Source organism: Cimex lectularius, unplaced genomic scaffold (assembly GCF_000648675.2).
Source record: "Cimex lectularius strain Harlan isolate CLEC.00 unplaced genomic scaffold, Clec_2.1 scaffold251, whole genome shotgun sequence".
NCBI lineage: Eukaryota > Metazoa > Arthropoda > Insecta > Hemiptera > Cimicidae > Cimex > Cimex lectularius.
This window is the reverse complement of record NW_019394213.1, coordinates 961,986-979,338: the sequence shown is the minus strand read 5'-3', so window position 1 is coordinate 979,338 and position 17,353 is coordinate 961,986. Positions and strand designations below refer to the sequence as shown.

Sequence of the window (17,353 nt, the reverse complement as noted above, 5' to 3'; positions counted from 1 at the left end):
TAATTTGAACTTTAATGACTAGATCCCTGGCAATTCAGTCAAATTATTATATCTATAAAAATTAACATGATAATTATAGTCCCTTGGCTTTCTTTTTTTTTGTAAGTTTCTAAGGTAAATGAACATTCTTAAATAAATAGTAAAAAAAAATAAAACATGCTCAATATGCATGCAACATCAAGAATACATTTTTTTTTAATGATAAAACAAGCATGAAAAATTAACTTTTTTTAATTACTATCATTTGTTTTTTGTCCTGAGTCGTATTCCTCGTTGAAACCCTGCAATCATATATACATAACTTTTATAAATAAAAAGAAACCATAATTTTTTTTATTATCACTTGTACATAATATATGTGGGATGTAAAATAAATCCAGAGTATAGTTTAATGGTACATTCAACGAAGATTTCAGGTATTTGTAAAGAAATGTAATCAACAATATATAAACCATTTCCTTCCAATACCTTTTGCTATCTTACATGTAATTACATAATTCTGTTCACAAAGAATTTCTGTGGTTTCTGAACGATGAACTCCTTGAAACGTTTTCTGCAGTGATCTAGAGAAGAACAGCTTTTCCCATAGGTAGAGAGATAGTAAAAAGTGAAAATTTGAAGGAGCAAAGTCAGACTAATACAGTAGATAGGTACAAAATGCTAATGTACCAATAGTAATATGTCAGGATTTACTCCATTCAGGAGCAAAGCAACTCAGAATCAGGATCAAGGGTAGAACAACTTTGACATTGGCAAAGGAAGGGGGGTTGAAGAGTGTAGTCAGGTAGTATAGATGAGCACACTGGTTTGTGGCACTCCCACTGCCAGAGGGCTAATTCGTAGTAGTCCAATTCTTTGCAAACTCAGAAGAATCGTTCTGTTAGGTAGGAACGAAGGGTCAGGTACAAGATATTTGGATGGAGGATGTTTAGACCTGCAGTCAAATGTGATACGTTAAGAATCCACTTCCTTTTTTCATTCATTCATCCGTAAAATACCATGCAAAGTATAAATGCCTAACAAAAAACTAATTAAAATAAAATTACCTTGTGAATCACAGGCGTTTTCCTTCTGATCACTACTTAATTTGCCATTATTGCTTGAATCAATTGGCATTTCAGTCAATTGTAAACACTGAAATATCAAATAACCAATTCAAAAAGAAAAAATATTAAAGTTAAATTGTTTCAAATATTGAATATCCGTTACCTTTAAAGGAGCTGTTATAGATTTGGCAATTTTAGCATTCCTCTGAGGGAGAATCCTGGCTGTTGTCTAAATAAAAAGTTGCTTTTATTTAATCAATCCAATTTTATGATCATTCATTTAAAAATAAAACTCACTTGATCATTTGATGTGAGCAATTTCCCGTTGGCTGCTGTTCTTTTCGTTCTCTGGAAAACCTGTAACATTTTTTTTCTTCTTACCTAACCATTTTTATTTTATTAATTTACTTGTTTTTAACTCTTGGTGTAACGAATAGATAAATATGAAAATTTATACGACTTTAGACATTTTTAGCTATTACACGTCAAATATGAATCTGCAACTTTCCAATTGGGACACTTTCCAATATTCTGGTCCAATTTGGCCAGAAAGGGACTGTTTGCGTGGATAGACCCGCCTCCAAATTGAAATAAAGCCAAAAAATACCCCAGAGAATTTAAAGCAAAATAAAAATAAACATAAATCAATTCCATAAAATTTATTTGAAAGAATATGAACCCAGCTCATTTAAAATTTACAAGTTAGCCCAAAATTACTCATCTCCAAAATTCAATAAAAAACCAAGAACAATCTGCTACATAAATAAAAATTAAATATGATTAAAGAAAGTAAATATAAAAGTAAAATACCACACACATATTTATCTATTTTCACCTCACAAAATTATCTATTTGACCTTAAGGGAACATTAGGAGCCCTAGGAGACGTCTCAGGAACACCTAAAAGCTGTCAGCACTGTGCCAATGTTTCCCTTTGAAGACAATCATCAACATCATCAAAACACAATGTCATTTTAAGAGCTATAAATTTATTCTGCACTAACAAAGAAAGGCTAGAGGTGTGGCAATCACTGATTTGAAACTTTTTGTGACACTAGGTTTAAAAAAAAAAAAAAAAAAAAAAAAAAAAAAAAAAAAAAAAAAACGTGGTCCAGGCATTCTTGCCAATAAGCCCTACTAGCTGAGAATTTTTTTTATGTAGTACGTTTTTCTGCCTTTGTTATTAAAAATCGGTTGTTTTGCTATTTTATCTTGAATAAGAAAATAATATGCAGCATCATATGATATTAGATATATAAAAAGTTTTAACAAAAACAAAAAATACTTCTAATAAAGTAAGCCAAAAATTAAATTTTTAATAAAATTGTTTTAAGCCCATTAAATTGATTTTTTATAGCATAAAAAATTGCTACATCAGCCAAGGCATTCCCAATGTCTGTGGTGTTTTGACAATTGGAAAGCTGTCTTTATTTCCCTTTTTTGAGCTTATATAAACAAGCTTTGGTTTTTATGTAATTGACATAAAAATGTTGTTCAGTCAAAAACTATGTATGTCAATATGTTACCGTTAACGATACCCTAAGAAGTGAGGTTTTGCACTTAAAACTCGGCTGTTTGGATCAGAGGGGAATTGGGAATCTGTTCTTTGTGTAATTCACGCTCTATTGAAACTGTATCCCATCCAACTTCTCGGTGGAGTGCTCAGCCCTGGGTTGTTGCATCTTGGATGTTTCATTCTCCCCAGGGTTGACCTGTTACGGTTTTTGAGTGGCTCAAATTCGCGGCCCTTAATTCATTACGCTAGGCATGCATGGAACTACAGATATGAATTAATTAATGAGTTTAATTTTCGATTTCTATTGTATAACCTGCTTTTTGTTCTTTTTCGCATTTTGGCAGTTGTTGTTTCTCCTTTTTTTTTTCTTTTTATTGCGTAGGCTATAACTTTTATTTTATTGTGTATTTTTTCGTTTCTGGTTGTTTAATCAACGACCTCTGGCAGACGGATCCAAGATCCATGGCCTTAAATGCTTTGAAATCTAAATTGTCTTTTTTCCTTTTTTATGTTTAATTTATTATTATTATTATGATGATGATGTACAATACCCATGCAAATAGCTAGCTGCCATATACACTTCGAATCTTTGTAGTGACCAAGCAATGTAGCGAAATAGGTTAAAATATTTTTTTAACAAGAAACCAAGTTAATGTTCTTTTTTTGCATTTAAAAAAAATACTTTTTGGTTAAAAAAAATTTAAGTCAAAATTTTCGCTTTTTTTCCAGCCAGATTGAAGAGGAACAAGTAAACTGAGGATTCTAAGTAATTGGAGATTTGAGAGTTAACTAATTTTTCAGGGGTTTAGTGGAATTAGAAATAATTATGTAATATGTTATATTGTACCATTTTTAGATACAGGGGAAATAAATCCTCAAACAATGGCATGAAATAAAATTTCTCACTTCACCTTGGTGCCCAATAAAGCAGGGTGGCATTTGACTTCTAAACTGAAATGTTTAATGTTAAAAACTCACTTTATCATTTGCCATGAACAATTTCCCACTGGCTGCCGTCCTCGTTGGCCTTTGATTCTGTAATATATCAGTTTTGTAAGTTTATCAAACAAAGGAATGACATTTTCATTTAAGAAAACATAATAGTCAGAAAATTCATGTTAGAAAAGAATTTTCATTATAAAGAGAATCTAGAGATAAAACTATTTTTTAATTTATTCATAAACTCACAGGATCACTTGCTAGTAATAACTTTCCACTCGCTGCCGTTCTTGTATTTGGTCTGTGTGAGTTCTAAAAATTACACTTTATTTAGTATTATATTTCTATATTGTTCTTTTTTAGCTTTTGTATTTTTTTTTTTTTTTTTGTAAATATAAAATTTATTCCATAGCTGAAGCATGGATAACTGGAAAAGGAAACATACCAGATTTTTAGAATTAGCTTTTTGTTTTTCCTCTGTACTGCCACCAAATGTGATGATCTGAAAAAATTAAAACCCATATATCACCATAATTTACAATTAATTATATCCATAATCCTTGTTGTAAATTAATTATTTACATTTTTAGCTGGCATTTTAGATCGCTCTTGTACACTTGGGAATGGTATCTGAGGAAGGTTAAGTTTTGGAGCAAAACCCTGGAAAAACAATGTATTTAACAAATGTAGGTACTTAACATAATAAACAAATAGAAATTACCGTTTTGTTTTTCGGGATTTGTAATTTCGTCTGAGAACTGTTTTGATCTGATCTTTTATTTTTAACAGCACCTTTTGTTAAATTAGGCTCTGGCTTTCTGAAAGGTGACAAGCCTGTAAAGTTATAGTTTGTTACGTCTGTTTTAAATTGAAATTTCATGTGCAAAGGGTCTTACCAGTGTGCCTCACAACTATGTATGACCGAAACGGAGGTTTTTTGTTCTTTTTCTCCTCCTCAAGCCTCTTTTTCTTCAGTTCTTTCCATTCTTTTATTTTTTTTTGTTTGAGCTGTTCTGGATTCACTGAAATAACATGTATAAAACAAAATTAATTTACATAAATTCACCCTGAAAAAGAATAGTGACTTTTTTTTTTTTTTTTTTTAATCTGCAGTTATTAGTGTAAGGCTTCTGTACAAGCCCAAAACATGAGCAATCAAACTCATCAGGGAATACAATAGCAGAAATACATGCCATCAATGCTTGTGCCCTGGAAAATCTTAAAAGAGGTTACACTGACAAAAAAATCCTCATAAGATCAGATAGCCAAGCAGCCATTAAAGCATGAGCATGTAAAAGAATCACATCAAAATTAGTCAGTGAATGCATCCAAAATCTCCAAAACCTGGGGAAACACGACAACCTGATGATATCTTGGGTACTAGGCCAAGGGGAATTTTTGGTAACGAGAAAGCAGACAGACTGGCCAGAGGAGGAACCTATTCCCCCAGGAATCTGCCTCGAACCTATTCTTGGGATAACAAGAACAAATATAGAATCCTCCATCGCAGAATGGATCCAAGCATCCAAACAAAAGGAGAAGTGGATAAACTCCAGCAGTGGTAGATATATTAAACTTATGATGAAACAACACAAACCAGGACTGGCAAAAGCACTGCTGCAATTGGAGAGGGCCAAACTTAGTGGAGTGGTAGGACTACTACCGGTCACAGGCATCTGAGAAAACATCTAAACAACAGGGGTATAAACAGCGATGATCCTATTTGCAGATTATGTAATGAGGAGGAGGAAACAGCCACTCATATCATCTTCGAATGCGAAGCAACAGTCAATGGAGGTTTAACCTAACGCACGGAAAAAACTTAGTGAATCAAATTGCAGCAGCGACAGTCAATGACTTGATACTTCTAAGAAGAAGGATTGCGTCTATTGACTGAACTAAGGAACTAGGAAAGTTCAATAAGCCAGAAGGCTGCAGAGCCTGGGGAGTACAAACCCCTCTTCCTAGTATCCTTTTCTACCATACCATACCATACATCTTATCCGATTGCAATGTTTAAAATTGGGTTATTAATCTGGGTTTCCACCATGCAAAAATCATTCACGCAACTGTTTTGCTGTTGTGGATACTTAGCCAGGACTGCGAAACTTTTGGTATGAGGATGTTTAGGGGTGAGCTGACTCGGTGTTTTAGAGCGCATTAAACGCTTGTACAGAAAACGCCTGGTCCGGTTCCTTCGTTTGTTTTGGAGCCATCTGTGTACCATTTCATTGTATCTGATGCTCTCCTGTGTTCTTCCTCTCCTTTACAGCCCATTGAGACCTGATAAGATGTAGTCTACACTACAAATATATCAACACAAACTATTTGCACATAACGCTACACACTTAATAAATCACATATCGTTGGAATCACAACAATAAAATACACTGGTTACTTACTTCAATATCATTATCAAGATGATGTAAGTTGGGAAGTAGACCAAGCTTACATATTTTTCCATGCAAATGTCTTGGTGTGGAACAGACAAGCTGCTCATTAGACCATCAAGACTTGGCATACAACAGTGCTAAGTTTTAAAGAAAAAGTTACGAATAAAAATAATATATTTGAAAATTTCCATTCTTACACTTTTCCTCGATGATTTGAATATTTCTCTGCCTGTTTAAAATCGACTGGCGCAACGTCCTCCTTTCTTCTTTTTTGGCGATTCTCGCCACTTCAAGGGACTCTTTCACCGTTAAAAGACCTGGCCGAACCATGTTATGTCAAAAGGGAAAAACTGTGAAACAACAATAATTTCGAAATCTGTCCGTAACTCCGTTAAAACTTAATAAGTACCGTTTTCACTTAATAAGTCATAAACTTAGGTTGAAACTGAAGTAGGACGATTAAAACAGACAAACAACTTTAACGGTTTTACTTGTTGCACAAGCCACAACCGAATTGGACGAGTAGTCGATATCACGCAAGGATAGCATCGACCTATCGATTATTCTAGACTCTCGCATCTGACGGTGAATTATTATTTATATAATAATTAATTGATTATAATATTTGTAATATACATAATACTACATACAAGTTCGTACTTAAATTATTCGTCATTATTAACGATTTGTTACAAAAGTAACTTCCGAGCTATGTATGGATGGATCGATATACATCGATGTATATACACATCCATGCTCTGAAATTTTAAATCTTTAATTAGTCGTCTTTGGGACAAACTTTATTTATAATTTATATTATGCATTTTTTCATTGCTAATAAAAAAAAACTATAAAGATCATTATGAAGTATTTAAGCGTATTGTTGTGATCAAGTCGATTCTTCCCTTACGCTGCATGGTACTCTCTGTTTATAGCCGTGTTAAAAACTTAAATATGTATTTACTCTCTATTTACGATTTTGTTTATGTTTAAAATACCAAACATACATAATGGAACAAAAATAAACTAGCGTTTAATACAGATAGCTTATGTTTTTCTATAAGTTTGGATCGTTTTTCAAAAAGATCAAGAGATCGACTATCCAACTTTATATGCAAAAAACTTCATTTAGTCGTCCAAAGTAGTTTAAATTTGACATAAAACCGTCTTAATACTTAAATAATTATTTTATATATATAACATAACCGAATTGCATAAGTAGTCGATATCCATCAGGCTCAAACGGTAGATATCGATCTACCTATTATTATGGAATCTCGCATCTGACGGTCGGCCATTATATTTGTTATATAATTTATTATAATACTAAATACAAGTACGTACTTAAAATCCGATAAATATACGTCATTATTATCGATTTGTTTATGCTTTTACAAAACTAATTTCTGTGCTATGCTTCAAGGATCGATATACACCGATTTACATACATACCTATGCTCAGCAATTTGAAATCTTTAAGTAGTCTTGTCTTTAAGAAAATCTTTACTTATAATATATATGATGTATTTTTCCATTGCTAAAAAAACTATAAAGATCATTATGAACTATTTAAGTGTATTACTGTGGTCAAGTTGATTCTTTCCTTATGCTACTCTCTGTTCATAGCCGTGTTAAAAACTCAAATATGTATTTACTCTGTATTTACGATTTTGTTTATGTTTAAAATACCAAACATACATAATGGAACAAAAATAAACTAGCGTTTAATACAGATAGCTTAGGTTTTTCTATAAGTTTGGATCGTTTTTCAAATAGATCAAGAGATCGACTATCCAACTTTACAGGCAAAAAACTTCATTTAGTCGTCCAAAGTAGTTTAAATTTGACATAAAACCGTCTTAATACTTAAATAATTATTTTATATATATAACATAACCGAATTGCATAAGTAGTCGATATCCATCAGGCTCAAACGGTAGATATCGATCTACCTATTATTATGGAATCTCGCATCTGACGGTCGGCCATTATATTTGTTATATAATTTATTATAATACTAAATACAAGTACGTACTTAAAATCCGATAAATATACGTCATTATTAACGATTTGTTAATGCTTTTACAAAACTAACTTCTGTGCTATGCTTCAAGGATCGATATATAGCATTTTTCAGTTAAATGAAACTTTTTTTTCAATCAAATGAAATCTTTTTCCAAACAAATGAAACCTTACTTCAAGAAAATGAAATCCAAACATTGGGGTGTTTTATAAAAAGGCACAAGTAATTCAAATGTTAGTAGTTTATTCATACATTTTTATTACCTCAAAAATGTATTTAAAGTTTTGTAATTCAAATTCAACAAATTCAATATAGGACGATTATATAAAAAGGAAGATTATAAATATATATTGTTATATAATGTGGGTATATATACCCTTCAACCTGATGATGAGCTAAAGAGCTCGAAATTCGGATTGTTGCGAAACAACTTACTGTGAGTAGGAACCATCTTTTTAAAAAGGATTGAACTCCACACCCATTTCATCATTCATAATTTCTATCACAGAAAGTTGTCGCTCGCTCAAAAACACTTTTCTATCCCACTTAATTGAACTTCGACGGGGAAGTTCGGGGATGTAGAAAAGTTTGATGAATACGGATCTTCACAAGAAACGTTCTTGTACCTAAGCCTTACGATTCAATTAATGTAATATTCATGTTGAACCGGCACACGGGCACTACTGGGTCTGTCTTCACTCGCGGGTTTTTTGTTTGAGTTATTCAAACGCGTTTCGGCATTACGCCATCTTCAGTGAAAAACTGTCTGTCATTCAGTCTGAGTGGGGTTTATATATTGTTGCGTCCGTCGCTTGTCGCTGGGGGCGTTGCGTTAGGGGGCGTGGTCTCCGTGCTCGTTGGTCGGTCTTGGTGGCGGTTATTTTCATTGTCAGTTATTATTTGTGCGTTGTCGGTTTTTTGTTTTTTCCTGGTGTTGGTTGCGATGTTTTGTTCTTCTGAACNATACAAACAAATAACACTTAAAGACGGAAAACTTATAAACGCACAAACAAACTCACAATCACACACCACCTTCACACCACTAAAAACACTCCATAACAAAAAACGAAAACGTTCAGAAGAACAAAACATCGCAACCAACACCAGGAAAAAACAAAAAACCGACAACGCACAAATAATAACTGACAATGAAAATAACCGCCACCAAGACCGACCAACGAGCACGGAGACCACGCCCCCTAACGCAACGCCCCCAGCGACAAGCGACGGACGCAACAATATATAAACCCCACTCAGACTGAATGACAGACAGTTTTTCACTGAAGATGGCGTAATGCCGAAACGCGTTTGAATAACTCAAACAAAAAACCCGCGAGTGAAGACAGACCCAGTAGTGCCCGTGTGCCGGTTCAACATGAGTTCGCCAACTCGCAGACCAAACCCCATCATCTACTATTGTAATATTAATAATCAATCATCATAAAAATTATTGTTGGTACCATAATGTCATTTATTTATTCCTCTGCATAATTATTATCATTAGGTTTTAGGTTTCATTTGCTTGAAAAATGTTTTCATTGGATTGAAAAAGGTTTCATTTGATTGAAAATTCATTTGATTCTATTATCCAGGGTAGTTGCATCTCACAGCCTGCCATTTTTTTTTAATTTTTTTTAAATTTTTTATCATTATTGTTTTTTTTAAACTAGGGTTGGCAACAGAAGAGCTTATATAAACCCTCGGGTTTCGGTGTTTTTGAAAAAAAGCCTATTTGTAAGTATGTCGGGTTCGAAAATAGGGTCGCTGGATTCGAACCCGGGACCTTTACCTTACAGTGATGAGCGCCGTGTCAACTCATAAACCGTTGGGGCTACCGACGCCCCTTCTAATTTATTATTAAATTTGTTTTAATTTTTAGTAACTGTTTGGCGTGTTTTTTCGAATCGTACTGTCAAAAATAAATGCGAATCAAATCGAATGTAAAAAGAAAATAAACAAATTATTAAGAAGTCAAAACAGTTTAAATTTTGCATAAAAGCTTAATATGTAATACATAAAATAATAATATTTTATAATTTTACTTCCAACATAACCGAATAGGCTTATTAATCGATATCTTTCACATTCAAAGAACAAATAGACTTCGATCTACCGATTATTTCAGCCAACGCATTTTACAGTCGTTATATTATTTATTATTACATTGGTAATAAAGCTTTAGTATGTACTGTTTGTGGATTTTTCGAATAGTATGTTCAAGAGGAAATTTTTCGAAGTTTATGGGCCAAAACAGTTTAAGTTTTGCAAAAAAGCGTCATAATACATAAAAATTATAAATTATCATTATAGGTTATTTTTAAACATGGAAATTTTTACGATTAATTTACCTTTTGTTACATTTTTGTGTAAATTCCGTTCAAATAACTGTTTAAATAATGATTTTTGATTCCAGATTTAATTTCAAGGGAGTTGGTGACAGTGCAAGTAAGAGGCAGGAACATCAATTAGGTCAGTACAGGAATGAAAAAAGATACTTTCTTTTACTTCTTAACAACTTACAATATTACAGTGGGAAACAAACAGGATTAATCAACTTTCCTTACAAGAACATGAAGTATTAGATCTTATATTTATGGTTAAGGTTAAAAAAAGTCAGGTTTTTTACGGCCTTATTTTCATTACGCTCATTACGCAAGGTTTTTTTTATCCAATCCCAAAGTATTGTCAAGGATTAGGGGTTTATACTTTAGGCCTGGGCTTTTCTTCTACCAATGGGATTACTTCTACGAATAGCAGCCTTCGCACCAACAGAGGTCGCTGTTTCTTTTTCTCCTGGAAATATCTTCACAGGATTTTGCTGCTCCGAGAATACGCATATGCCTCCGGAGGAATATACATATGTCCAGTCAGCTGTCCAATTATCATTCTAGTAGTAAAACGTTCTAGTTTTAGAAGTTTTCCTATGATGAACTTTTTTCTAGGATTATGTCTCGGAATTCACTCCCATTGAATCGATGACGTGAAGCCTTTCCAGACGACTCTCGACTTTACTATAGATGAGGTAGTTGCTGTGATACTCCTTTGCAAGTATACCTTTTTGTTGGTAATACCTAGCCTTAATCTCCTTGGCAAGTGGTCAATAACCTGAAAGACAGTGGTATATTGCCCAAGGTTTATATCATTTATAGGCCTTGGTTTGTTTCCATAAATAGTAACTTCTCACTCTCGGTCTCCATATGCATACCACATACGGAATTAACTGGGATTCCTTTCTCCCAGATGATATAATTTAATTTGAAACTTTTGATCAAATAAGAATTTTGGGGTCATGGCATTAACAGGTTACCTTGTTCTCCAGAAGTTTTAATTAATTTTTATGAGATTATTAAAGCCTGTCTCTGCATTAGTCTAGATTGTGACTATAGCCTCTCCCTGGATGAAGAACGGAGGATTGTCAGGAGGAACTCTAGGGAGGTTGTTCTCATTACCCCAGTAATACCCAGGTATGCTAGCCTCTGAGCAGTACTTAGGATGTTTGGTTGTAATGTCTTCGTCCACCAAACACCGGACGATCTCTGCTCACAAAACATAACAAAATAAAAAAAGGGGCGAGTCTCGACAGTGACATCAATGTCCGAAGTGATTAATAGGTTCAAACTGTATGTTTAGCTATCTTAATTGACCATATTAATTATTTCAATTAATTATTCTTTTATCTTGGTTAAGATGAAAAAGTTAGTGTCACGAGCGGGATTCGAACCCACGACCTTCCGCTCAATACACCGCTGCTCTAACCACTTGAGCTATCGTTACTTGGAGAAGACGTCGATTTAGATATTCTTTTATAAATTATTTTTTTATACTCTTGTTCACTTTTTGTAAAGAACGTCTACTTTATATGTTTCTAAATCATCTTTTTAACTATCTAAGAGTTTGATTTACCTTGGAGGTATCTTTTGGATAATCGTCAAGTCAACTTTCAAAGGAAATGTGAGTAATGTGAATTAATTGGGCAAATGAAGGCGACACCTCGTTAACGTTTTTCCACTCTCTTTAACACAGCAAACCCTTCCTGGCAGAATCCTTCAAAATCTACACCCTGTGACTATTTTCACGCACTGTCAGAAGAGCGAGGAAAGATCAGTTTACTCGGTTTGTAAAGTGAAATCATTCTCAGCCATGATCTTTAAGAAGTTGAGTTGCCCATCCCTAAACTGTCCTTTGGGCTCTGTCACCGTTGAATTTAAAGTAGTACTGTTTTTGGCATTTTTATGAGTTGTATTCACTCTTCTAATAGGTAAGATATTCTTCTTTTTTATATGGTTTCTAAATTATGTGATTCTCTTAAGTCTTCATTGTATGAACCTGTACCTTGACCTTTTCCAATCATTTTAGTCTGCATATCCTTTACCTTGCATGTTTTGACTTTTGCCCAACTGCTTTGGCTTCCTTGAGAAATGCGTTTCCCAGAAATATAATCGGGGTTTTAGATTTTTCGCAAAACTAGGAAACATATTATTCAGAAATCGTGAGATGCGGTCTGGTGTGATTAAGTTTCAGAAAAACATTTTCTTTATCGTGCCAACGTTTCGACCTTTAATGAGATCATCTTCAGGGCTCAAAGTGTTTGTCTTCTGTGTAATTGTGCCATTCTTGCGTGTCGTGTTGAGAGTGCCTCTTCTTAAATTGTTATAGCCTTTACTCTATGATATTTTTTTCCAAATTTTAAGTATTAGTTAATTCGATAGCCATTTTGAAATGGCTTGTAAATTGTATGATGTTCTGTGTATGCGATGTGTGATACATTGATTCGGTCGTTTCCAATCATTTTGGTCTGCCTAACCTCTGCCGTACGTGTTTTGGATTGTCCCCAATTTCTTTGGCTTTATGCTCTGCTGCAATACGCGTCTGTTAGAAATATATTAGGGAAAGAATTTTTTCGCAGCTCAGTGAATTGATGAGGCTTTGTGTCTCCCCCTGTAAGCTGTGCCCATGTAAACATAAGTTTTTGCCTCTTTTGTTGTAAATTTATGATATTTTTATTTCAAAAATTATGTCTTCGGATTGGATAATCGTCATTTTAAACGGTTTGTAAATTGTGAGTTGTTTTTATTTGGTTTGCGATGTAGTAACTTGTTTTTTACCCATGGTCTGTCCTGGTACTAGAGACATGACGATGATTCTCAACTGCATTTTTCTAGAGTTGTTCCCATCCACCACGGATTCTTGACAGCATTTCGAACATTTATTTAGTTCTCATCAAGACCAATTGTTAAAAGTGAAAGGCCGTCGGACAATAACGCTCTACATTCGTGTAATTAAGTCGCGTGCGTCTTCTCCCGACGGAAAAAGTGTTCACAAGCTTATGCGAAAAAGTGAAAAGGCCCAATTAATCGAAAACCTAACAGGGTTTGGAAGGAGAGAGGAGCCGAAGAATTTCGGTTCGCCTGCGGTCGAAGGGTTGCACCGCCCATCCCCCCACAAAGAGGCCTTCCGCAGTCGGCCGTCAGTAGTCACTAGTCAGTACCCAGTCGCCTACAAGACATCGTGGTAGTGCCGATTTACTTCTCTTTCTGTGCGTTTGCGTCTCTTTTCGCGGGAAAAACGTGTTTCTGTTTGTTTCCTGACAATTGTTTTTTCTGGCTTTTTGTGTTTCAAACATTTTGCAAATTATCTATGGATTATTGAACATCAAAGGTAAGTAAAATTACTTGAAATTTGGAGTAATACTAAAATGAAAAAGCTGTGACAGTCCAGGTAGATTAATCTTTTTTATTCAACCTTAGACAGATGTATGGACGATTAAAAAGAATAAATCGAGTCACAATCACATAAAAAAAAATACATGCGATGAATAAATAAAATACAATGAGCGTTTCTTTTAGGTGGAAGGCGAAATTATGATTTATGGCAATTCAGAAAATAAATTTAAAATTTCCACACTATTTTTTTTTAAATTATAGATTAGATAAATAGCTGTTGCAATCCAGTTTTAAAAATCTAGGAGTGTAGTTAACCTTTACTGAAACTAAAACTTTAAACAGCCGACCTATAGTTTTCTAGCTTATATTCAAAAAATTCGAAAAATATTCAATTTTGACAGAAATTCAGTCTTCAGTCAAGCGTTGACGAAAAAAAGAACTGTAACTCACTGTAATAGTATAATAATAATAACAACAGTATTTATTAGAAAAGCATATAAGAGTGGTAACACAATTAGCGTTTTTCTATGGTAAATTGAATAAAAATTTCAGATAGTTGTAAATTTTATAAAAAATAATCAACAATAGATGAAACATTTTGTTCCACGACTGTTGCCTTCATGTAATTATTATTATTATTTGAATTAACGGTGGGTCGCTGCGTTTTTCTTAGGATTTTTCTCTCCGAAAATTGTAAAAAAGACACTTTTGCCTAGTTTTTTATTTTTTTTAATTAATTTATTTTTTATTTATTTATTTTTTTTTTTTTTAAAGAATCGCACAAGGAGAAGAATTAAATTCTTCTGTCAATAGAGAAGAACCCCTAGTTCCGACAAGAATATACAGTAGCTTTCAAAAGCGTCGTAACGCTTGTATACAATATGGTCAGTGTTTATGCGATGTATCGTTGAGTGAGGTTAAACTTGAAGTTGATCATCATCAGTAGTTACCGTAAGTTCAGAGTGCTTTGCCTACACCGAGCAAACCAAGTACGGTCGACATCACCGTAAATATCACAAAAAAATTCTTTAAACTGCGATTTCCACTCTGCTATAACAAAAAAAAATTGAATGCCGAAAATGAATTTTTTCCCTCCATTTTAGATCGGATAAACACCTTATAGAAATACGAGATCTCGAACGAAACTGACGAATAAAAACACCCCTACTGAGAGGCTGTAAACAGTAATGACAAAAACATTGCTTGAAAACACAAGAGTGATTTATTAGACTTATTTTACTACTCAATACATCAATATACACAACACGTTTGAAGGAGACAATATTTCTGGTCACCTCGGCCGCCCAAGACGTAACAACCTGTATTTAATATATAAATTAAAAATAATTATACAAATATACAAATAATAGGTCTTTAAACACTTATCCTATCCTAGATGTCGAACTGTACTAAAGGTCTCTATTGTTCAAAGTCAGATTTTCAATTTTATGCGAGATATTTCACTTTTCTGTTTTCTTCAACATTGACAACTTTATTCCTAAAAATCCAAAGAATCTCATAAAATGTGAATCATACTTTAAATTTTATTGCTCTAATGTAAGGACATTGAAAACCCAGTGAGATTCGCTTATTTTTTTATTGTGGTGTAATGCAAACAAAGTTCAAAATCACTTTGAAGATAAACCTTTACGATTTTACAAATTTATTGTTTAAAATTTAAGAAAAATTTAAGGAGATTTTTAAGACTGTAAATACTGACATGTATGGTGACGCTTAGAGAAAAGTTGCCCCTACTAATAAGCATTAAGCACATGCACTTAATTTCTCAAAAGGTCAGTTATTATTAACGTAAAATTAATGTTTAATTGCTAAAAAGTTGGTTCCTTTTTGTTACAAACTGTTCAAAAATGTTATTCATTAAACTTTTGAAGCTTGTATTAAAAATAATGAAAATTAATTAAGGTTTTTTAGTTGAGATAAAAAAGTCAATGGCACGAGCGGGATTCGAACCAACGATCTTCGGCTAGATACGCCGCTGCTCTACCACTTGAGCTATCGTCACCTCGATCCACTCGGACACTTGCGTCGAGAATCCAATCCGATTACTCGGCATTTGAAAAATGGCAAAAAGAAAATTCAAAAGGTGGGGTTGAGATGGGAAGTTAGTGTCCGAGTGGATCGAGGTGACGTTAGCTCAAGTGGTAGAGCAGCAGCGTATCTAGCCGAAGATCGTGGGTTCGAATCCCGCTCGTGCCATTGACTTTTTTATCTCAACTAAAAAACCTTAATTAATTGTGATATATTAATTGGTCAAGCGGACCACGAAATTAGTGAAAATAATGAAAATATTGCACTATAGCTAAAACCAAAAATTTTCTGATAAAAAAATTGAACATAAGGAAAAACAAATAGTTTCTAAAAATAAAATAAATAAATGTTCAACATTATTTACGCCCTGTTCTAAGATAAATTATGTACATGCGCTTCTAGTTCATTATTAGGGAGACGTTCCTATAAGCACCATATCTGTCAGTACTTAAAGAACAAAGAAAATCTTACTTAAACCTAAAAGAAGAACTTTGCAAACTCGTAAAATTATATCTTCTGAGTGATTTTGTCTTGTTAATTATCTTTCTATTGGTGTAATCAACTTTATAGTAGGATAAACGTTTTATCAGATTTGTTGGGCTTCATGGAATAAAGTTGTAAATGAACTAACTTGTAAAATGGAATATCTCCATCTGAGAATCAGACTTTGGACAATGAGACGTTTTAGACCAATGTGACATATGGAATAACTTCTTGAAATATTGACGCATGTTCACGGAACAGATACACAGACAGCTTTTTTACTGTAGTAATTGTTTTACAGATGTAACAATCTATAAAACGAACAAATGTGTAGAGATTAGTGACCGTTAATCGATATCTGAATTACTAAAACGAACAAAATATAATTCTCATAGCTGACGGTTGTGAAGATATAGGTCCTTTAAACATAAGAGTCATACAAATTTAGAATATAGTAAAAAGTCAAACTAGGAATATATACAGTTGAAAGTATGAAGGCTGGAAAGCATAACACATAATAACATAAAAACATGAGGCACTCTCGTCACGGCACGCAAGAATGACACAATTACACAGAAGACAAACACTTTGACCCCTGAAGATGATCTCAATAAAGATCGAAACGTTGGCACGATAAAGAAAATGTTTTTCTGAAACCTACATCACACCAGACCGCATCTCACGATTTCTAAATAAATATAAAAATATAAAGCGAAACATAAAAGAGCGTTACGTAGATAATAATATAATTTAAATTAAGCCATGAATCTAATCAAGGCTAATAACAAATTTGAAGTTTTAAATTTAAAAGAGTTATTTCAATAAAAATTCACATCTTCATATATTGAAAAAGAAATTGGTTTACGAATCCTCAAACTTATATAACACAAGCTTTGCCTTGTCGCCAATTTGCAAATGATTTACCACAATATCAACACAACTTAATTTTACAATTTGTGTATTATAAAAAGGCAACTAAATTTTCTAAAAAGAGAAAAATGTAATATAATACATAAGCGAGGTGCAAATTTATGGCATACTTTCTACTTGTTATTGAAAAAGTGCTTGTGATTTGTTTTTTTTACTATTTTCTCTTAGCTAGGATGACCTTATTTATTCGACGATAAAAGATATAAAGGCTTAAAGACTTTTCACAATTCGGTCAAATTTAGCAAACTTTCAAACTTCATTCGGTCAAAACAATCTCGGAATAGTTTCCATTAATTATATTGCGATTTGAA

At 33.3% G+C, this 17,353-nt stretch overlaps 2 protein-coding genes across 3 annotated transcripts in view; one reads left to right on the top strand and one right to left on the bottom strand.

Moving 5' to 3' along the window:
- Positions 1-197: 197 nt before the first annotated feature.
- Positions 198-6,410, bottom strand: LOC106664333. Of its 2 annotated transcripts, XM_014389994.1 has the most exons (12): positions 6,304-6,403; positions 6,092-6,244; positions 4,398-4,523; positions 4,223-4,335; positions 4,084-4,161; positions 3,947-4,003; positions 3,751-3,813; positions 3,541-3,597; positions 1,344-1,403; positions 1,210-1,275; positions 1,047-1,134; positions 198-281 (listed from the first exon to the last, which is right to left on the bottom strand). In XM_014389994.1, exons 2-12 carry the CDS (start codon positions 6,222-6,224, stop codon positions 241-243), a joined length of 882 nt encoding a protein of 293 aa, XP_014245480.1. In that variant the 5' UTR covers positions 6,225-6,244; positions 6,304-6,403; the 3' UTR covers positions 198-240. The 2 variants fall into 2 exon arrangements, with proteins under 2 accessions (XP_014245480.1, XP_014245479.1); XM_014389993.1 differs by having other exon boundaries at positions 6,092-6,410.
- Positions 6,411-13,388: 6,978 nt separating this feature from the next.
- Positions 13,389-17,353, top strand: part of LOC106664400 (protocadherin Fat 4) — a 126,261-nt gene continuing 122,296 nt past the window's right edge. Inside the window, exon 1 of the mRNA XM_014390089.2 lies at positions 13,389-13,575. The gene's annotated coding sequence lies outside the window, so the exon portion shown is untranslated. The remainder of the gene's footprint in view (positions 13,576-17,353) is intronic.